This window comes from Vipera ursinii (genome assembly GCF_947247035.1).
Source record: "Vipera ursinii genome assembly, chromosome: 10".
In the NCBI taxonomy this organism is placed as follows: domain Eukaryota; kingdom Metazoa; phylum Chordata; class Lepidosauria; order Squamata; family Viperidae; genus Vipera; species Vipera ursinii.
The window spans coordinates 13975919-13999059 of record NC_139520.1 but is presented as its reverse complement, the minus strand read 5'-3'; the positions used below and the strand labels follow the sequence as shown (position 1 = coordinate 13999059).

Below are 23141 nucleotides of genomic sequence, written 5' to 3'. Positions count from 1 at the left end.
CATCTCCCTTTTAATAAAGGGGGCAATAGGACCACCAAGCCATCACAGATACAGATAGTCCTGTATCTGCCCACAGTCGGGGCCAGCATATCCACTGCTCAGCAAGGCAATTGTTAAGTCAGCCAGCCTTATTGCTACGGTCGTTAAAAAACAAATCACTACAGCCGTTAAAAGTGAATCGTGTGGTTGTTAAATGAATCCAGCTTCCACCATTGACTTTGCTTGTCAGAATCCAGCCGGGAAGGTCACAAATAACAATCGCATGACTCTGAGATGCAACAACCATTGTCAATACCTGCCAGTTGCCAAGCGCCCAAATTTTGATCATGTGACCGTGGGGATGCTGTGATGCTAAGCGTGAGGACCACCGTAAGCCATTTTTTCAGTGGCACCATAAGTCTGGGTAGTCGCTAAACAGATGGTTCTAAGTCAGGTACTATCTGTACAACCACCGATTCACTGTGTATAGTTTGAAATGTATTTTTTTTATATAAATACTTTATTTTCTAGTTTTGCAATCAAATACTTAATAGACAACATGCTGTCTACGTCCATTAGTAATTTAGTGGTGTGCATTAACTTCTTCAGTTTAGATCCAATATTACACCATCAAATGTTTCTTTCCAGTAGTACCTGTTTTCCCACACTGGGCACATACAATTCTTATTGTTATGAATAAATATATAATTTAATATCAACATCTTTTGTTACGTTTTTCTCATAATATCAATAATGCTAGTTTTAGATAACTTTTCTAACCAAAACATATCTTAATTCCATTTGCACTTAATATACATATGTTCAATCAGTAACCTATTTTCGCTTTTTAAAAAAATTTTAATTTCCCATCAGTGTTCAAAATGTCTCTGTTTATAATTTCAAAGTAAGTTATATTTGGGTAACCAAAAGCTTCCCTTATTCAAACTTCTTAGCATTTTCCTGTTTCCCTTCTCATCCCAAAATTTAATATTCTAATTACAAATCTTATCTTTCTAGTTACGATAATACTTCTATTTCTAGCAATTATCTACACTCCACCATATTCAAACATCTAGTTAATAATATAATATCCCATCTAATGGGTCAAAACCTCTATTTTCTTCAGTCTGGTTTGAAACGTATTTGATGGGTCTGGAAATGCGAGCAGGCTGCCTCTGTGCCTTTGAATGATCCAGCAGTAACCAAATCAACACCCCAAACAAGCCAGATCAGAAAACTGCTCCATACTGGCTAGCATTTGGCCAGCACTGAGAAGCGCTCCCCTAGCTTGTATATAGGAAAATTTCCAGGAGACCAAAGGTGCAAGAATTCTGTGTGAAACAAGGAAAAACAAGCCCCCCCCCCAAACACAACCCACCCTACATTGTATCCCCGAGTTGAGTGTTTCCTGCTATGCTCCTGCTGTACCTTGAAGTAATCGCCAAAAGACCAGGAGCCCAGCATCTCAAAGAAAGTGTGATGATACACATCCTTGCCCACATCGTCCAAGTCGTTGTGTTTGCCACCAGCTCGAATGCACTTCTGGGTGTTGACGGCTCGTGTCAGCTTTGCCATGGGATGGGAAGGGTCAATGGTGTTGAGGAAGATGGGCTTGAACTGGGAAAACAATAGCAATTCTCAACTCTGGAGTTCCACGCAAACTAGGCTGAGCACATTTTAAAAATAAAAATAAAAATGGGGGGTCGGCCCCAAATTCTTGAATTATGAAAAAGAGAGGACAATTTCCTCTCTTTTACGAGCGTCTATTATCACTGACAGATCCTGAAGCTAAAACTCAAATACTTTGGCCACCTAATGAGAAGGAAGGACTCACTGGAGAAGAGCCTCATGCTGGGAAAGGTTAAGGGCAAGAGAAGAAGGGGACGACAGAGAATGAGGTGGCTGGATGGAGTCACTGAAGCAGTAGGTGTGAGCTTAAATGGACTCAAGAAGATGGTAGAGGACAGGAAGGCCTGGAGGAACGTTGCCCATGGGGTCGCGATGGGTCGGAGACGACTTCGCAGCTAACAACAAACAATTATCACTGACCTGGTTCATGCCAGCGTTGGCGAAAAGGAGGGTAGGGTCATCCAGAGGGATGGTGGCAGACGAGTGTACATAAGTATGCTGGTTATCCACAAAAAAATTGATGAAGCGTTGACGGATCTCACTGGCTGTCAGTGTCTCCATTGTGAGGGCCCTGGTCAGCACTGGTGCGAGAGAGGGATGGAAAGAAGAGACACCAGATTTGAAGAAAGCCACACAAAGTCAGTCCCACCTTAGGCATGAAAGCTGGCTTGGCGATCTTGGGTCAGTTAACTCCCCCTCAGCCCATCCCACACCACAGGGTTGTTTTTGTCAAGAAAATAGGATGAGGAAGGGGCATGAAATATGTTCGCCACCTTGAATGGCTGCTGGCCTTGTGATCAAATTTAACCCAACCATTGATTGACATCAGAAGTAAACTCCTAGCTGGATGTTAACAGCTTGAGCAGAAAACAAAATCTTTTATCAACCCACTGCTGAAGTTTACACAAAATTATTAATAGGTGAATTAAAGACTTGGCAGCTGCGCACTCAATTTCATTTTTCAGTGTCACCCAGATGCCTCTGGGGTACCCAGAAAGCAGGCGGCTTCCAATTCCTTTCCACCAATGGTGAGCTAAGAATTAGGATACTGCATGGAGGGTTTTGAGAGGGGAATTTAACATGTAGAGTGATGGCAATGCTTTGATTAGTTTCTGATTCGGAGTATTAGGCAAACCAGAAATCAATCCATCCAGTCTCCAAGTTTAAGAGTGCTGTGTGAACACAACCTCTGAATTTCAGAGGAAAGGTTAAAAACATGTGGCAAGACACTCTGTTCCCTAGACAGCAAGCCAAAGCAGACGATCAGTTGCCAACAGTTCCCATAAATGCAGTGTTTCGAAACTGCCAGAAGAACAGAAATGTCCAACTGGCCAAAATGGACGGTGGCCAACATTTCTCAATCTAGTGTTTTTCAGAAATACTGTAACCCTCTGATCATCAGAAGTTCGGATCTGTCCTTCTGCTCCAGGCTTTTCATGGACAATGCCACCCAGGTGCCTCTCGGGTGTTTACAAAGCAGATGAAGACCAATCTTTCTTCCAATCTTGTTCCTTCCACCACCCAGCGCGTCTTCCAGACTGACCAACTCCGATACGTTTTCATTTATGTAAGAAATGTAGAAGGCCACCCATCTTCAGAAATAACTCACAATCCAAAACAGGTTCTAAATAAACGTAAAACTCTATTTTTTAAATAAATCTAGAACAAAAGCCAAGGCCTTTTAACAAATCTGTCAGTGAACAACTGAGGATTTGTTCCGCCATAACGTCTCAAATAAAAGGGACGTGGTGGCTCAGTGGGTTAGGATGCTGAGCTTGTCGATTAGATGGTCGGCTGTTAGGCGGGTCAAATCCCGAGTGCCGTGTAACAGAGTGAGCGCCTGTTACTTGTCCCAGCTTCTGCCAACCTAGCAGTTCGAAAGCACGTAAAAATGCAATTAGAAAAATAGGGACTATGGTGGGAAGGTAACAGCGTTCTGTGCGCTTTTGGTGTCTAGTCATGCCGGCCACATGAGCACGGAGACGTCCTCGGACAAGCGCTGGCTCTTCGGCTTTGAAACGGAGATGAGCACCGGCCCCTAGAGTCGGAAATGACTAGCACGCACGTGCGGGGGAACCTTTACCTTTTTAACGTCTCAAATACTACCCCTTCACAAGAGATGCTACCCCTTAAACTGCTTTTTGCAAACCACAATGGCTACGTTCCCGGGACAGGTTAAGAAGAAGTCAAGTTACGACTTAGGACAAGGGGTGCACAATGAGCCTTAAAGCACAGTATGTCACTTTGATCCAGTGCAGCTGGCCATAAATCAAATTCACCTTAAGACACCGTGAGCCTTAGGGTTGCAGTCCCAATGATGCTTTTTTTTCCCTACCCAAAAGGCAACTGGACTTTCTTGTTTGTTTTTTTTCCCTTTTGAAAACATTTCGCTTCTCATCCAAGAAACTTCTGCAGTTCTTAGCCGACTGCCGTGGGGGAGGGGGGACTCAGCCTTCCATCCTTCCGAGGTAGGTAAAATGAGGACCCAGATTGTTGGGGGCAATTAAGCTGACTTTGTAATAATGCCGCTTGGGGTGTGTGTGTGAAAGCCCTAACAAGCAGGCATATACATAGAATGAAGGCTACTGCTAAGCTTGTAAGCCGCCCTGAGTCTTCGGAGAAGGGCGGGATATAAATGGAATGAAAATAAATAAAAATAAATGGAAAGATTTATATTCTTTGCAATCATCTGGTCCTTAGCATTTAGCCTTTCCACTCCCCATTGGTCAGTCAGAACTGAAGAGGCTTCTTGGATGAGAAGCGAAACGTTTGCAAAGGAAAAAAAAACCTCAAAAATATCCAATTACTTCTTCTTCTTCTTCTTTTTAAAGCACCTTGGGGACAACCATGACCTGGATCAGGGGTAGGCAACCTCGGCTCTTTTATGACTCATGGACTTCAACTCCCAGAATTCCTGAGTCAGCTATGCTGACTCAGGAATTCTGGGAGTTGAAGTCCATGAGTCATAAAAGAGCCGAGGTTGCCTACCCCTGACCTGGATGATGGAGAATCTCTGTAGACACGTTGGAGACCCACAAACACACACCCAACAGGAAACCACCATGGGGCATTTAAGCAATTGACTGCCCCAGATCAGCAACCTACGCCCAACTCCTCCTTAAGACTCTTTACAGGTGGAGGAGAGCTTGAGCAAAGGGGGTCCACTATCCAACGTGCCTACAAGCAACCCTCTCACCACCAGGTTTATCGAGCGCTTGGGGATTCAGCCAATCTTTCTCCGCCCAGCCTACCTTGCAGGGTTGATGTGCGGACAGACTGGACAGAGGGAGGGAACCACTGAGGAGGAGGAGGACGCCTTTTCCGCCTGGAAAACAAGACAGGAGATGCTGGAGGGGAACGAACGCATTTATTTTATTTCTTTCCATTCAAACGACCCCCGATAACCTACCTGGCTTCTTCAGCCGCTCCCCCAACCCGCGATGTCGCTGCCAGGAGCTGCGGCGGCGTTTTCGCTACGCCACCGGGCAAGAGGCGGACCTTTCTTTACTTCGCACATTCTATTGGCCTAGAAGTTGAGAGGCGGATGGCTATTGGTCCAAAGTCTTGTCTATTATCTGAAAAAAGGGGCCGAGTCACGCCGACTTGCCAGCCTGACAAGCACGCTGAGATTGAAGGATTTAGCCCGGCTGATGCAATGGCCGCGACACCGAGGTCACGTGGCCTCCCTGGGAAGGGCTTGAAGGCGGCAAGGGCGCCGCCATTAAGGGAAGAGACTGGGGCGTAGGGGCGTGGAAGGGAAGATCTAATTATAGAGAGTAGTTAATAATTCGAGATTGATTTGGTAGGATAATGTACGATGGGGGAGGGACCATGTCGTTGAAATGCGCAGTTCTTTATATATATATTTAAATATGAAAATTAAGTCCTTTGAATATTTTGCAGAATCCTTTTTTTAACAAAATTAAATTAAATGATCAAAGGAAGGGACCTTGCACCGTGCATCTGCTGGACTTTTAAAACATTTTCTGCAACGTCAGTAAAAATAAAAAATACAACATTTGGTTCCTGGAACATTAAATGTGAATGTGGATTTATTATTATTATGAGAGAGAGAGAGAGAGAGAGAGAGAGAGATATTGTTTGTTTTTGAGGATCCTTGAAGCATGGTGCAAACATCCCATTGCATAAAATAAGAAAAAGCCACAATAGAAATTCTGAGTGATAATAATCAGCTCTGAAGATCACATAAACACTGAAAGTTTAAATAAAACTGCTCTGAAGTAGCCCGTCGTACACAAAAAGACTTAAGGATCTCCAAGTCCAGAATGTGGGACAGACATCTGAACCCCAGATAATCGGCTAAATGAGCCAGAATAGGCAACGGTGTCCAATGGTGTGGTTTAAAAAAAGCCAAGATGGTGGCTTATAGGGTGGGATCAAAGCTCAACCTTTGATCCATATAAAATGGGTGGAGGTTCAATTCTATGGTCCTATAAGCACTTTTTTGACCACACTCTGCAGCCCTTCTGATTATAACTGGGCTGCTTCAACACCGAGAATTCTCCAGCCACTTGGTACATCCATGGACTAGCAATATATATTAACGTTTCATAAAGTCAACAGAGGCCCAGTGAATGAAACTGCAGTCAATCATAGGAAATGATGAGAATGAGAAATGATGTCATAATAGTCACACAATCAGTGGGGAAACTACAGCTTTGTCCTTACAGCTGCTGAGATAGTTTTTCCCTAGGTATGAAAGGCATAATTTTTAGATAAAGTGGAGAACAGAAACACAGAGATGGTGCCAGAGAAAGATGGAGATGGAAAGTGCTGTGTAATACTGAGCATCAGTCATAGAGTGTAAGGAACAAGAGAATTCTTTCTCTTCCCTGCTCTAAATTGTCCAGGGAACTTTTTCTTGGGATATTCCACTTGCTTCAGGTAAGATACCTGGAAGATGTTTTGATTAGATAAGGAACAGCAAAGCCAATCTTAAACTTTGTGACCCTGCGGGAACTTTCTAATCTGCTTTCACTACATAGCCTAAGCCATGAGAAATGATAGAAATATTACATGTATACAGTTAATTGAGAAGAGAGGTGGAAGGTGATACGCGGTTTCTGAGGTTTTGCTGGTAAAAAATACAGGAAACCAGAAGTTGCCTTCAAGCTTTACGTTTTTATTCAGCTGAACAAAAAGACGGGCTCCTTTAAATGAGAGCAGCCCCAAAAGACAAGAAATCCTTGTATTTATTCTTTCTGGTTACATACGTAGGCCATCCAGCAAAGCTGACACACATACTAAAGATTTTACCCAGTAAGTCTGGCATATTGTAGATAAGAGAGCAGAAGTAACAAACATGTTCCCTTCTGGGTGTTTCCGTAAAGATATCGTATGTTCTTGGGTGATTAGGACATTGAGTATTTTCCTTGCTGGCCTTTCATGACTCTGCATCCAGGACTTTGCAAGAGCCCAAAGACAGTAGGGCCATCTACACATTAACAATTGATATTTCCTATACTGTCCCCTAATTCCGGGTCAACAAAGGAACCATGGAGGTCTTTTAGTCCAACCCCCTGCCCAAGCAGAGACTCTATACCTATGGTGGCGAACCTATGGCACGCATGTCACAGGTGGCACGCAGAACCCTCTCTGTGGGCACAAGCGCCATCACCCCAATCCTAGGCCTTCAGCTGGGTTTTATAAAACCTTTTAGCTTTAGGCCTCCGCCGCCATGTGCAAAAAAAAAAGGGTTCAATCAATCAATCAATTTCAACCTCGCAGGAAAAAAAAAGATCTAGCAAAGTTGGAATTGATTGATTGAACTTTTTAGTCCCACCCAGTCTGCCATTACCACCGCAGCCACGCCCACCCAATGGGCCACGCCCACCCAATGAGCCATGCCCATCCAGCACCCGACGATACATAAGTGGGTTTTGGGTTGCAGTTTGGGCACTCGGTTTCTAAAAGGTTCGCCTTCACTGCCCTATACCATTTCAGACAAGTAGCTGTCCGTTCTTTTCTTCAAAACCTCCAGTGATGAAGCACCCACAACTTCTGGTGGCAAGCTGTTCCATTGGTTAATTGTTGTCATTGTTAGGAAGCTTTTTTTTCCTTAATTCCAGGTTGCTTCTCTCCTTGATTAGTTTCCACCCACCTTTATGATGGTTACTGAATTGCGCCTGAGGGCAAGATCAGAAATCCTGGATGGTAGCTTAACAAAGAGAGATCCTAAGGAGAAATTTCCTGATGGTGGAAGCGATTAATCTGTGGAATGTCTTGCCTTCAGAAGTCCCACCCTCTGGTGCTTTGGAAAATAAGTTGACCCCCTCTTCTTTGTGCCAGCCCCTCAAATACTGGAATAACTGCTATCACGTCACCTCAAGTCCTCCTTTTCTCTAGACTAGCCATACCCAAATCCTGCAACCGTTCCCATACAAGGACAAATATATATCCTAGGTTTAGCTTAATCTAATCCTAGATATGGCTTGGTCTAGTTTTCTAACATGACGAAAATGCAAATCCATGTATTCACGGGAATGAAATCTATAGATACATAAGGTATGTGTTAGAAATTCTATTTTATTCTATAGAAATGGTAGCAGGGGATTATTATATAGCCATACAGATTGGTAGCAGTGGATGGATACATAGACATACATATCAAATAAAATGTACAGTGAACAACAGTCACCATGGACCTTGTTGCTTAACTTTTTCTAACTCTCACAGGAAACTCTTCTCGGAACAAAAAGAATCAGAGATTATAACCATTGATACAAACTAAATGCGGGCTGAATACCTCTATAGTTGTTGCAAAATAAAAGGGCACGATAAAAAATTGATTTACCATGGTCCTCACACTTAATGACTGTCGCAGCATGATCACAGGATCAAAATTTGGGCTGGCAGGTATCGGCGATGGTTGCCACATCCCAGGGTCACCTGATCACCATTTGCAAACTTCCCAGATGGCTTCTGACAAGCAAAGTCAATGGGGGAAGCCAGATGCCCTTAAATGACCATGTGTTTCACTTAACAACTGCACTGATTCGCTTAACAACCATGGCACAAAAGGTCATAAAACCAGGGGCAACTCCCTTTAACAACCGCCTTGCTTAGCAATGCAAATTCTGGTTCCAGCTTTAAGTCAAGGACTAATCCGTTATTGTGCTTATATCTGGAGATGCAGATGTCACCACCTGTCCAAAAGGGAACAGGGTTGAAGAGCAAAATTCAAGGGCCAGGATGTTTCAAGTAGCTCGGAATATCCTGGTGACTGGCTCCAACCGAGGAATTGGATTTGGACTGGTGAAAGAGCTGGTGAAAATAAACCCTCCTCAAGGCCATATTTTCGCAACTTGTAGGAACCCTACTGAACCTGAATCAAAGGTATGTAGATGATCAACCGTAATTAAACATCTTTAAGATATAGGTTGGGGGAATGTGCTGATGTGGGCTTCCCTTGCAGCCATGAATCAATTGAGGTGTTTGGGGCAAAAGATTAAGCCAGTGTCAAGTATCATCGAATGTTATTGCTTGACAGCCAGGATGTTGTGAATCACAGTCTACCGAATGACGCAAGGTGGCTTGGGATCCAGACCTCACACTAAGACATCCCAAACCAGAAAACTCACCTGCTTTATGCACCTCATGCTGAACCACACCATGATTTTATTTGGGTTTCACATGTCACACAGTGTAAGAGCCAAGTCCAGGTACTCCTCAAATTTGGACCACAATTCAGCCCCAAATTTCTGTTGCTGGGCAAGACATTTGTTAAGTGAGTTTTGCTCTATTTTGCAAGCTTTCTTGCTAGCTACTGATAAAAACAATCCATTGGGATGCTCTGCTGTAAAGGGATTGAAGAGGGGGAAAATGCTTGCCTTCCACTTGGAGGGTTGAGAGTTCAATGCTAGATAGCAGCAGATATTTTTCTTCTTGGGCGCAAAGAAAAAAATGTTTACTGCAAACCCCGCATAGGCATCAGGAAGGGCATCCAGCCAGTAAATGCTCAGTTTCATTCAGCCCCAAATTTCTGTTGCTAAGTGAGACAGTTTTTAAGTGAGGTTTGCTCCATTTTACAACCTTTCTTGCCACGGTTGTTGAATGAATAGCTGTGGTTGTTAAGATAGGTGCACAGTGGTTAAGTGATTCTGGCTTTTTTTTAAAAAAACAGATTAATGTGCAGATGTGGACTATTCTAGTCCACGAATCCTTCCAAGCTCCAGTTCACAGAAATGCATCCCAGTTAATATTGTTGCGGATGCTTTTTTATATATTTTATCTATTCGACCTGTTTTTTTCCACATTTTTCCTACGGCAACACCTGCGGCCGGCGTCAACTTCCCTCCGTCCAGTACGCTCCCACAGAGAGGGCCTCCTCAGGGTGCCGCCAATCAAAGAATGCCGATTGGTGACCCCCAGGGGGAGGGCGTTCTCTGTGGGCGCGCCAGACCTGTGGAACCGCTTGCTGGTCGAGCTCCGGATGGCCCCCGACCTTCGCTCCTTCCGGCGGGATCTAAAAACTTATTTATTTGAGCAATCCGGCCTGGTTTGATGGGTTAGGGGTTGGGGTTTTAACATGGTTTTTTAATTACTGTATATATCGGGCATAATATTTAATTGTTTTTTAACTTTTGTACTTCATTTTTAATATTTATTGCCCTGTACACCGCTCTGAGTCCTTCGGGAGAAGGGCAGTATAAAAATTTTATAAATATAAATATAAATATATTTCCTTTCTCAATTGCAGGCTTTGCAGAATTTTGCTAGTCAGCATGACAACACTCACGTGGTTCAGTTAGGTATGGGATCTTTACTTTCTGGGTAATTGTTGCAGTGAAAGCCACAAAACATTTTGTGGCACTTTAACCCATTTCTTATGGGATAATACTTCAGGCAAAAGACGGTAAGCTTCTTGACTCCAACAATCGAAGCAACATACTACCATATCTATCATCATAAATTCCATGAGCCAGAAGGAGGGCTGAGAAAACATCTGCAGACCCCTCACATCCTGGACATAAACTGTTTCAACTCCTCTCCTCTGGACAGCGCTATAGGCACTATAGGGCATTGCATGCCAAAACAATTAGACACAGGGACAGGTTTTTTTTCCCTCCGGCCATCATTCTGCTGAACACCTCATTCCCACAGCACTGTCTTATGTCTAAGCATATTTACCCATGTAGTGTGAGTGGAGTAGTAGTATCATCCTTTCATCTTCTTTATTACCACCTCTTATTGGCATCATATTACGATTATTATTACTCTGTTACTTTGCATGTACATTGAGAGCTTCTGCACCAGAGGCAAATTCCTTCTGTGTCTAATCACACTTGGCCAGATTCTTCTCTTCTCTTCTCTTCTCTTCTCTTCTCTTCTCTTCTCTTCTCTTCTCTTCTCTTCTCTTCTCTTCTCTTCTCTTCTCTTCTCTCTCTTCTCTTCTCCTCTCCTCTCCTCTCCTCTCCTCTTCTTGTCTTCTCCTCTCCTCTCCTCTCCTCTTCTCCTCTCCTCTTCTTGTCTTTTTCTCTTCTCTTCTCTTCTCTTCTCTTCTCTTCTCTTCTCTTCTCTTCTCTTCTCTTCTCTTCTCTTCTCTTCTCTTCTCTTCTCCTCTCCTCTCCTCTCCTCTCCTCTCCTCTCCTCTCCTCTCCTCTTCTCTTCTCTCCTCTTCTCTTCCCTTCTCTCCTCTCCTCTCCTCTCCTCTCAATCTTTCAAGTCAGGAAGTACCCATTCCACCCCTCATATTAATTCTCTTGAACACAAGGGAACGTCCCTTCTACGATACCTTTGCCCTCTCTCCTCCTTCATTTAAAAGGTGACAGTTTCCCTGTCCAGTTGTGTCTGACTCCAGGGCCCGGTGCTCATCTCCATATCTTGGCCCAGGGAGGCAGCTTTGGACATGTGGTCAGCATGGCTATACCCAAAAGGTGCAAGGAACGCTGTTACGGTCCCACTGAAGTGATACCTATTTATCTACTCGCATTTGCACGCTTTTGAACTGCTAGGTTGGCCAATTTCATTTATCCGGCTGTTATCTAGGCTGCAGCTTTCCCCCCGCCCCCCGGCTCTGAAGTTCTTTCCCACATACCCTTACACTTTGCCCGCATGCATCGAACTAGGAACCAAGTTGATTTTATTGAGACCTGTCCTATTACCTTTTTGCTGTCTGTGGTAGATACGACAGACCTTTCCAGTATAAAGTGGGCTGCCTCAGAAGTAGAATCCCAGCTGAAAGGACGAGGGCTCAGTCTGCTCATCAACAATGCGGGCAGAAATTCCCAAGCCCTTTTTCTGGAACATGTCGATCAGGAAGATATGCTAATGTCCTACAAGACCAACACAGTGGGACCCCTCCTGGTTGTCAAAGTAAGTCTGGTTTAAGCTTCCGGGAGCTGTATAGATAGTCCTCAACTTACAACGGCATCGAAAATGGTGACCTATGACTGTTTTTCACACTTATGACCGTTGCAGCGCCCCCCCGGTCACGTGATCAAAATTCAGGCCCTTAGCAACTGGTTCATATTTATGCCGGTTGCAACATCCTGGGCTCAGGTGATCGCCTTTTGTGACCTTCTGACAATCAAAATCAATGGGGAAGCCAGGTTCACTTAAGAACCGTGTTGCTAATATAACGACTGCCGTGCGATTCCCTGTGGGAAGAAAACTTGTAAAAGGGGCAAACCTCACTTAACAACGGTCTCACTTAGCGACAGAAATGTTGGGCTCGGTTGGGCTCGTAAATCGAGGACTTCCTGTACATGTGTAGAGTGAGGGACAGTGTGGTGTGGTGGAACATAGTAGAGCAGGCCACAGGTTTTGCAGAGTCATCTTGAGATGGAAGGCCTGGACAGGGATTAAGAGTGAAGACAATAGTAGGCAATCACTCATGAGAAGAAACTCAGCTCTATCTCTTATCACTGAGAAGGGGAGCAGCAAAACCAGCCCATGGTGCTCTGGCTTTGCATAATGACCACTGCAAAAAAGTTCATAAGAATGACTCCGGTCACGTGGTTGCCTGAGTTATACAGTCATGACTCATGACTGTAATGAGTAGCCTCCAGAATAGCATAGCATAGCATAGAAAATAGGATAGAACAGAACAGAAAATAATAAAATAGAAGAGATGAGAATAAATTCTTTACTGACCAAGCGTGATTGGACACACAAAGAATTTGTCTCCAGTGCATAGGTTCAGAGTGAACCTATAAATCGCGATAATCATAGTTACAATCATTCATCATAAGTGACAAACAACAACTGATAAATCATAAGAAATGATGGTCATAAAACAAGGGTTATCTGCAATCAGCCGCTGTTAAAGATGCCAATGAGGTCAACCGTGAGCCAATGGGATCGGAGGTGGCACCGAGAGAAAGCCATGACTTGGGAAATGAGAAAAGAATAAAAGAAAAGATTTGAATGAGACCCAGGAAGAAGAGAAATGTGACATTCCGGCCTACTGTTTCATATGTATTTTAGGAATTCCTGCCTCTTCTGAAGAAGGCTGCCAAGGAGACCACGAAAGAAAACATGGGAGGCAACAAGGCAGTTGTCATCAACATATCTTCTATAATTAGCTCCATTGGGGAGGGTTTTAATACCCCAACAGTAAAAATTCCTCCAATGTACCAATATCGTATAAGCAAGGTAATTCATAAATTTTGTTATTTTGAACCTAGCCAACGAGATGGTCCAAGTCGTCTCTAGCCCTCCTGCTTGCCAATCTCTGGCTCCAGTAGCGTCTGATCAGTGTGAAGCCTTTGTCAACTGAAACTGGACATGGAGCCAAGGTTCAGAAGATGTGTAACTGTTAGGGAAAGGACTTGTTAAAGTGATGATGAAAACTCAGGTCCTTGCGTGAAGGTTCAGTTAAACTGATTTATTGAAGGTGGAGATTCGTTCTCCGAGCTTCTGGATTGGTTTCCAAATGTTTCATTACCAGGTAAGGTAACATCTTCAGCAGAGTTTAAGGGATGTCGGTGTTGGTGTTCTTCTGCTTCTAAGGGCTTTGTGAGGTCAAGATGTAGCTCTCAAGATGGGGAGGTCCTATCAGGTGAGGGTCTTGTGATGGGTCAGGTGTGGGTCATCTTGGGTTGTCAGACCCATCAGAAGACTCTCACCTGACATGACCCTCACCTGACGTGACCTCCCCATCACAAGATCTACTGACCACAAACAGAAGAACATCTGCTTACCAAGCAGAAGAACATCAACACTGACGTCCCCCTAAACTCCACTGAAGATGTAACGAAACCCACCCACAAGGTCAGAGAATGAACCCTCACCCTCACGCTCAATAAACACATGTTTCATCATCATTTTAACAAGTCTTTCCTTGAAGGTCACACACCTTCTGAACCAACCCTCAGACTCGGAGAACGAACCTCCACCTTCATCCCACACCCGAGTTACAGATATTCACCACTAAATAGCCCTCCACAGAAACCTTGTCAAACTAAGGGTCAGCACCTACTTGGAGCTTTATGGGGTCCACAGCACTCAAGGAGGGTTGGAGTTAGTTCACTGGTGGCTATGTAGGGACTCTAGGCTGATCCCTCTTTTCAAGCCAACCCCCAGGTTCTGCCATTCATTCTCTCACGCTTTGTTTTATAGACAGCGCTGAACATGGTCAATGCCTGCCTTGCGGAGGAACTGAAAAAAGATGGAATTGCGTGTGTTCTGCTCCATCCTGGGTGGGTGAAAACTGACATGGGATCAGAACAGGTACTATAAGATGGGGGCAGAGGGAATAATGACTATTCTCAAAAATTTGGAAATGTAATAATTGAGAGCCAGTTTGGTGTAGTCACCAAAGGCAACTTTTATGCCTAAACTGGGAATAGAACTCACCGTCTCCGGATGATTGGCCCAAGATCACCCAACTGGCCTTCGTGCCTAAGGCGGGACGTGAATTCACAGTCTCCCACTTTCAATCCTGGTGCCTTAACTACTAAAGGAAGCTGGTTTTATAAATAGTTATAAAGCAAAAATATGCCTTTGGTATATTTCAGGGCCATTTGTGTGTTTTCTTTTTTTGATGGGTTATGTGTGTCAGGCTAAGTCCAAGAACAAGGTGGAACAGTTCAGCCATAATTCAGTTCTTTGCTTCCTTGCACCTAAGATATAGACTCCTACCAGACTAAACCTTTACTACTCTCACCTTAACGGACCTACCCTGGGAGGTTCTAGGGAGTAGCTATCCTTACTCTCTTTCTCTGTCTCCTCTCCATCTCTGGGCTGTGCTGCTTCTTGTCTCACCCTACTCTTGGGATGTGTTCGGCTCTTTCCTGGGAAAGTGCCACCTCATTGTAGTCTTCACACCAGCTGCCCCTCTGTGGCTGTCATCTCTCACAATGTGTGTGTATGTCCAAACGGCAAATTGAAGACTTGTCTTTGGAGTCAGCCCATTCAGAGTTCAGAACAGGGCAATAATAATAGCAATAACAACAACAACAACAACAACAACAACAGTAGTAGTAGTAGTAGTAGTAGTAGTAGTAGTAGTAGTATTACAACAACAATAATAACTGTAACATCATGCAACATCCACGTCTGCCTATTCCAGGTCCTTGGAAAGGAGTCAATAGGTGGACAAAAATGCCAAACCCCAAAAAACAAAGTGTCACAATCTGCAAATTGAAGTTGAGAGACTGTGGAGGAAGAAATCATGGTTGTACCAATAGGAATAGGAGCCCATGGAGCAATAATCAAAAGGCTGCCTAGACACATGGAAATTTTGGACTTGTTAGACTTGAATATCTTGACTTTGCAAAAAACAAACAAAACCCTACCTTATTCGGAACTGCCTATATACACAAGCACTACCGTAACAGCTCGTAGGTCATTGGTTAGGACTTGAACTGTTAGGTTTTTACAACCCAGACTGTGAATCAAATTGAAGGTTAACAATAACAACAACATAAACTAATTTGCAAAACTATAATCCAGCTTCTCTTTTCCTTGCAGGCTCCTATGACAGTGGAGGCCAGTACTAAGAGTTTGGTGAAGGTCATTGCTGGCTTAGATTCATCATCATCCGGCACTTTTCTGGATTGGGAGGGGAAAAAAATAATCTGGTGAACAGATTATTGAGTTTCTTTCTCCCTGGGGGAAAACATCAGACCTTAGTGAACTGAAAGGAGAAATCTTCCCTGTGGTTTCTTCTGCAGGAAGAACCTGTCCCTAAACACAGTAGGACTGCCTCTCTGTTGTTTGTTATCCATAAACGCACGACGGTCACAGAAAATCTTGCCATCACCTTTCATTACAAGTGCCACATGTGGGAAGGTTGTCTCCAGTGGAGTGGGCGCTGTTGCTATTTTATTTGTGCTATTCATTTGTGGGAATCCAGATCTAAGGGGGGAGGTTCAGAAGCATCGCAAAGGATGTGCAAATTGCGGGGAGTGGGTGGGTAGCAGACCGGAGGAGTATCACATCTCTTCTGATCCTTGGAGATGCTTTTCCCAACCCTACAAACTTTTGACAAGTGTCAGGGGTTGGCCCCAAACATGCAAGACCTGTTTTCCCTAACAATTCTTCCCGCTGTGCTCTTGAGACTCCCATCCAAGGCTCTGTCACCGAAACAATGCCTTAAGATCTGCTTTCCCCAGGCAAAGATTTGTGCGCCACAGCTCCAGGCAAATGAAGAAATTGTGTCAGAAGGAGACACACCTCTTTCCCCAGTCCTTCCTGACACTGTAGTTACTAAACCACCGAACAAAGTCCAGGCAGTACAAACAAGTAAGAGTTCGGTGAAAGGATGGCTCCGTTAGCTCATAGCATATTAGTGACTGGTTCCAATCGGGGAATCGGACTAGAACTGATCCAACAGCTGGTGAAGATGGCTGAGCCTCCAGAACTTATCTTTGCAACTTGCCGGACCCCAGACGGACCTGGAGGGAAGGTTTGTACAAAGTGATCGTAATTGAAGGGCAAGGAGAAGACACCTTGCTGCTATCAAAGCAACTTTGCTTTAGGTTCTAGAGGAAGGATGACACAGGTGGCTTCTCTACCTCCTGTAGTTACCTTAATGTTGCTGCAGGAGTAAAGCTACAGAAGATAGCAGAACCTACAGAGATACTTTTCACTCAAAAGAAGTAAGACATAAAATATTTTTAAAAATATTCTTAGAAGCCCAGAAGAGAAACAAGGCTAGGCTCTAAACAGTAATATTTGCATGAACTTCCTTTTGGAGGGAATTTGACGGGTAAGCCAGTCTGTGAAGGAAGCCTTATCCTGCTGGCAATTACTGTGGGACAGATGTCACCGTCTGCCAGAGGAGACTGAAATAGCAAAACAGTGAACTAAAGTACAGTTCTAAAACGGGAGGTTTTGGTGACTCAGAAGTGGGATGGGGGTGAGGTGTCAAGAGTCACACAAGACAAGGCAATGATGTACAGAAAATGAGATCAGATCCAGAACTTGGGCAGAGAAACAATTTGTTCACTGGATATTGCAGCAATGCTTCTGGTGTGTTCACTGTCTTGAGATGATGGGAGGCAGTGAGAAAATGTGACCCCGGGCCCTCTGGGGTCACAAAAGCAGCGAATCACATACAGCTGCCAGCCACAGAAGGGCGACATGATCCAGAAAGCAAATTTAGAAGCGTTGCCACTCTTAAAAGCCTGCCTGTCTTGACATGTTTTAAAATCACATGAGTGCAGATTCACTGACATGAGATATAGAACAGGAACACAAAGAGAAAATCTAGATAAAACCCTTTTTTTCCCCCACCCCAACAAGCAGGCATCCAGCACACACCATTTTCAGAAATAGAGTCCTGGTTTTGAACTTTTGAACTTTTTGAAACTTTTTGATGAACAAAATAAAAAAAAAATAGCTGGTGATTGTATGGATTTGAGAGCTAAAAAGGACTCAAGGATAGGAAAGAAATGTTTTCTGTTGTTCCTTGGATCATCTTGTCTTATTCTCTTTAATTCCAGACCTTGAATGAACTCGCTAGCAAGCATTCCAACATTCACATCATTCAGCTAGGTATGAGAGCTTTCCATTTTTTCCTGTTCCAATTTGGCCTCCGTCTTTTTAAAAACCCATTGGGAAATCTGCATGGACTATGGACAGTTTGACAATGCCGTAGATGTGTTTTAGCTTTAAAATGTTTGTATCCCAATACAGGTAATCCTCGACTTCCTATCACAGTTGCTAAGCAAGATAGACGTTAAGTGAGTTTTGCCCCATTTTATGACCTTTCTTAACACCGTTGTTAAGCGAATCACTGCAGTTGTTAAGTTAGTAACAGGGTTGCTAAGTGGATCTGACTCTTCCATTAACTTTGCTTCTCGGAAGGTTGCAAAAAAAGTGAACACGTGACCCAAGGGCGCCGCAACCATCCTAAATGTGTCAGTTGCCAAGGGTCTGGATTTGAATCACGTGACCCTAGGGGTGCTGCAGTGATCTTAAGTCCCTTTTTTCCAGTGCTGTTGTAACTTTGAATGGTCACTAAACAAACCATTGTAAATCGAGGAATGCCTATATATAAGTGTCATGTAGGCACCGGCAGAGGTAGGCAACCTTGGCTCTTTTATGACTGGTGGACCAAGTCCTAGAATTCCTGAGCCAGCCATGGCTCAGCTTGGAAACCTCTCCCTTTCCCCTCAGCATGTCTGGCTCAGGAATTCTGGGAGTTGAAGTCCACGCGTCATAAAAGAGCCAAGGTTGCCTACCCCTGGTAGGGCTACTTGAAATTTGGTTCCTTCCCAATTGCTGACCCACAATCCTGGAGGTGTCATGCCAGCTTTTGGCTTCTCAGAATAAATGTCCCATTTCTCTTGTCTCTTCACGGAAGAGGTGGAGGATCAGTCCAGTGTGAAGGCAGCTGCTTCAGCGGTTGAGTCGCTTCTACATGGTAAAGGTCTAAATCTGCTGATCAATAATGCCGGTGTGAACTCCTATGCCACTCTGGAAACTGTGGAGCAGCAGGAGATGCTGTCTGCATTCAACACCAATGTGGTAGGGCCCATCCTTATGGTTAAGGTAAGAGAATCATTGTCTCCTCTCTGGGAGGGAAGCAAGAGTGTGAAGATTTTGGTCTCGTATATGATGAAGTAGGGTAGATTAAACCAACACTGGAGAACTTATGATCCTCTTAAGAGGTGTTGGATCACAGCTCCCAATATTTATCACCACTGACCATGCAGGTGTTTGGAGTTATTTAGCAATGCCTGATGGACTACTGATTCCCATCCTATCATAAACCTTATCCTATCATTTCCTATCATATTATCATATTCTATCATGAATCTTATGATTTATGATTTGTGGCTATCACTTTATTGTTTGTATGTTCGCAGGGGAAAATTCCTTGTGTGTCCAGTCACACTTGGCCAATAAAGAATTCTATTCTATTCTATTCTATTCTATTCTATTCTATTCTATTCTATTCTATTCTATTCTATTCTATTCTATTCTATTCTATTCTATTCTATTCTATTCTATTCTATTCTGTAAGGTGCTATGTAAAATGCAGAAACCTCAGAGTTAAAACTGAAGTGGGATCAATGATCCCAGAAGTGTAAAGATTGCTGGGATTTTCAACTGAATGTGTGATTAAGGAGATGTGAAAGAAACTAATAAGAAAGAATGGGGCTGCTGAGACCAAAGAAAATCAGAAGCAAAGGCAGCCTTAATCAACAAAAGCAATGGTAGTCTCTTAGAGATAAATCAATGATGTTGATACTAGCCATTCAGGTCCTGGGTCAACTTAATGTATCTTGTTTCCTTCAGGAATTTCTGCCCCTGTTGAAGAAAGCAGCTGGAGAGGCAGCCATAAAGGAGATGAGCTGTCAGAGGGCAGCCATCATCAATGTGACCTCCAAGTTGGCCTCCATTGAACGGGGCTTTGAAGTCATGAAAGGACCCATGTACCCTTATCGTGCCAGCAAGGTAGGTTTTCCTTGGAGGGTCAGGTCATTCCTTTCCTTCAGAAGAATTAGCTGGTGGGACAGCAGAACACACCTATGTGTCCAGTCAATCAGATCTTGACTCCTATTGGGAACATTTCATTCATTCGTTTGTTCTTTCATTCATTCATTCATTCATTCATTCATTCATTCAACTTATATCCCGCCCATCTTCCCTGGATCTGGATGGGACTTAGTCAGATGGTGCCCATTCACTTATAATCATTAAAAAATGTGTTGCAGATGTGACACATGTAAAAAGGGGCAGACCTCTGTTTGTGTAGACACCATATTGACATTTGGGATTCTGTTGCAGGTTACCCTGGTCCTATGTTGCCTTTGCCTCTCTGCCCGTTAAATCTTTCACATCTGGAGTCTTTAATCCTTTAATCCTTTAATCCTTTCACCTCTTAAGCACCTCTAGTTCTTTGAGATTACAATTCAGGTAAGCCCTGTCCAATCCATCCAGAGGTTAGGGAGTCACAGTCCAGAATATTTGAAAGGGATAAAACCCATTTTTCTTGTCTTGTCAATGCTTTTGATAGCAGCGGTTCTGTGATTGGGTCCGGGCATCAGAGCAGAGAAGTTTCCAAAGAAAGAAAAGGGTGAGAAGCTGATCTTAAGAGTTTAATTTTCTTTACAGGCTGCTTTGAACATGGTGACGGTCTGCTTCGCTTTGGAACTAAAAGAAGAAGGGATCTTGTGTACTCTGATCCATCCTGGTTGGGTGAAAACAGACATGGGGACAGAGCAGGTACTATAAAGGATGTAAGAAAGACAGCCAGGGTTTACTACAGAGACAGCATTGGTCCCTTGTGGGAGCTGAGATGGGCTGGTGTATCCATCTCATTGCTCCTTGATCTTCAACAGCTTTTCACACTGTTGACCATCATGTCCTTTTGAACCAGCTTCAGGGGCTTGGGGGTGGTTGCACCATTTTGTGATGGTTCTTTTTTGTGACTGGTGACATCTACATGTTAGGTGATGTCATCTATCATGTTAGATGAGGTCATCTATCAGTTTGGAGTCAGGTACCATCAGTATCCATCTCAACCCTGGGCCAGCTGAGTTAGGCTGGAGAATTCTGGGAGTTGAAGTCCATACATCTTCAAGCTGCCAAGCTTGAAAATCACAGTGCTATGCTATGCAGTGGCTGTAGCAGCCATCCGTTTGTTGCTGTTGTTTTAGCCAGAGAGGGAGAATGAATGGGTGAGGGTACAGGATTCGAGCTTTCTTCCCTGAGGATAGTAACCCTGCCTCTCTTTCTCTCCCAGGCCCCTGTGACTGTGCAGAAGAGTGTGCAAGGCATCCTCAATGTGCTTGCCAATCTATCATCAGCCTCCAACGGGGCCTTTCTTGACTGGGAAGGCAAAAGTCTGCCTTGGTGAGATGTACTTGTCCTTTCCTCCAAGAAAAAGGAAAAAAAGGAGTTGGATATACTTATCCTCTTCAATCTTTTTTTTTATTGTATTTTTGTATCTCTGTTGTATTTTTAGAGTTTGTATTGGGTACGATTTACTATATATATTGCATTTGTTGTAAGTTGGAGGGTCACTCTGATTTTGATGGTTGTTTAACCAACCCACCCAGATGGAAACTTTCACTTGGGAAGGAAGTCCAACTTTTAACCTGTTTGTATTGTAGGTAAGGTCCTTGGCCGGAACCAGCTTAAATTCTAAATTAGTTGTGGTTTATGATCTGTAAATATGACTTACCTCTGCTGAAAATCACGCAACTCAAAGTATTCTCCAGCTCTTTTTTATTATTACTATTATTATTATTATTATTATTATTATTACTCAGTTGCTATATTGTTTTTATGGTTGTTTGCATAATCCACCACATTAGACTGGATTTGGCATTTTGGTCCACCCATCGATCCTTCCCCAAGGACTTGGCATAGGCAGATGTTTTTCGGTGGTGTTAGAGGGATCATCATGGGATGTAAGCTATTCCAAGTAAAACTGCCTTTTGCAACTGGCAGATGGTGTTCAAGTGATGTTCCAGGTGTTTTGGAACTAAACCCAAGGCACCTGTTACTATTAGTACTATTATTATAACCATGGTTGGTCATACAACCAGTCAGATGTTTAGATTGGATTTGGCATTTTTATCTACCTATTGAATTCTATCGACCTGGGATAGGCAGATGTTATTATTTGATGGCGTTAAAGGGTTGCAGGGTGTAAACAATGGTTATTATTATTATGGTTGGTTCCACTGTCAGATGTTTAGATTGGATTTGGCATTTTTATCACCCATCTAGTTATTACTATTGTTAGGCTTATAATTTTCTTTTGGCAAGCACCAGCCTCAGCTCTAAGTCAACGTTTTGCTCTCCATGCATGATTGCTGCTGCTTAAATTACCTGCTGTTCAACAGTTAGGTTAGAGAGTCCCATTTTAAAGACCTTAAACATTAAAAAAAAGAAATGTGTGAGCAAGTATTTATTGCCTACAGATACACGGTGATAAGGGAAAAGATATGAAAACATTTTGGAAAATATGACAGAGAATGTTGAGTTTCCAAAGACTGCAATAAAAATAGTAGAAATGTCTTAACCTCCTTTTCTAGATCTCTTTCACCGGACCACCAATGTTAACACGACACGTTTCATGCTGTAGTAGCACAATATATCTCCTGTTCTTTCCATTCATACATAGATAGATATGGGGAAAAAATACATCAGATTGAAACAATCTATTGTTAAAATTCAAAATTCGGGCTCCGCCTCTTGCAGGGCCAGGCTCTGAAGGCCTCCTGTAGTTCATGGTCTCTGGAAAGCTCACCAGGAGATTATGTTCCCTTCCCAATCCAAAAAGCTTCCCATAGACCAAGGGTAGGCAACCTTGGCTCTTTTATGACTCGTGGACTTCAACTCCCAGAATTCCTGAGCCAGCCACGCTGAGGGAAGAGGGAGAGGTTTCCAAGCTGAGCCATGCTGGCTCAGGAATTCTGGGAGTTGAAGTCCACGAGTCATAAAAGAGCCAAGGTTGCCTACCCCTGCCACAGATGATGATGATAAACTAGCCAACCCTTTAAATATACCTTGCACCCTCTTCCGAATGGTCAAAGGTGCCTTGAGGAAAAAAGAGAAAGGAACAGAGTTTTACCATCCTGAAAGGACAGCACTTTGAGGAGTGTCTGATGGATTTGTGTGTTTCTGTTTGCGTGTGTGAGAGGCAGGAAGGGGGGAGAGAGGGAGCTGGCTTTAAAGTGGTTTTTAAAAATACAATTCATGCCCACACTACAAGTGGTCCTTGACTCACAACTAGAATAGAATCCAAAATTTCTGTTGCTAAGCGAGACACTTGTTAAGAAGTGAGTTTTGCCCCATTTTACCACTTTTCTTGCTAAGCGAATCCCTGCAGTTGTTAAGTTAGTAACAAGTTGACTTTGCTTGCCAGAAGGTTGCAAAAGGGAGTCACGTGACTGCAACTTGCTTCTGCAAATAGAATCGTTTTCCGTAGGTGCAGAGTCTACAAGCTGAGCCTCCACCTATTCTGATTGATTGTTTTATCTCAGTTTGGCTGACTTGCACAATCTTATTGCCTTTCAGCTATAATCCGTGCATTTATGGCATGCTGCAACAAGAACCCTTAATTGCACGATGCATAATTACCTCTTTCTTGCAACCATTTCTGA

At 43.5% G+C, this 23141-nt stretch overlaps 3 protein-coding genes across 4 annotated transcripts in view; 2 read left to right on the top strand and 1 right to left on the bottom strand.

The window, feature by feature from the left end:
* The window catches only part of AARS1 (alanyl-tRNA synthetase 1), a 38793-nt gene extending 15652 nt beyond the window's left edge, over nucleotides 1-23141 (bottom strand). Inside the window, exons 1-4 of one of the 2 annotated variants that reach the window (XM_083370304.1) lie at nucleotides 23119-23141; nucleotides 4860-4933; nucleotides 2029-2189; nucleotides 1408-1596 (exon numbers count right to left, since the gene is read on the bottom strand). In XM_083370304.1, the coding sequence (XP_083226430.1) occupies nucleotides 1408-1596; nucleotides 2029-2189; nucleotides 4860-4933; nucleotides 23119-23135 (441 nt within the window). In that variant the 5' untranslated portion in view covers nucleotides 23136-23141. Of the gene's footprint in view, nucleotides 1-1407; nucleotides 1597-2028; nucleotides 2190-4859; nucleotides 4934-5017; nucleotides 5090-23118 lie in introns of those variants that run through there. The other variant, XM_083370305.1, reaches the window with a different exon arrangement.
* Nucleotides 9720-15657, top strand: LOC310644899 (C-signal-like; the record flags this gene model as incomplete). The annotated part of the gene is made up of 4 exons (XM_083370232.1): nucleotides 9720-11943; nucleotides 13057-13224; nucleotides 14191-14301; nucleotides 15544-15657. The coding sequence occupies exons 1-4, from the start codon at nucleotides 11683-11685 to the stop codon at nucleotides 15655-15657; spliced, it is 654 nt and encodes a 217-aa protein (XP_083226358.1). The 5' UTR covers nucleotides 9720-11682.
* LOC310645267 (C-signal-like) lies at nucleotides 16337-20884 on the top strand (the record flags this gene model as incomplete). Its single annotated transcript, XM_083370867.1, has 6 exons — nucleotides 16337-16480; nucleotides 17520-17571; nucleotides 18383-18570; nucleotides 19321-19479; nucleotides 20140-20250; nucleotides 20771-20884. 6 exons carry the CDS (start codon nucleotides 16337-16339, stop codon nucleotides 20882-20884), a joined length of 768 nt encoding a protein of 255 aa, XP_083226993.1.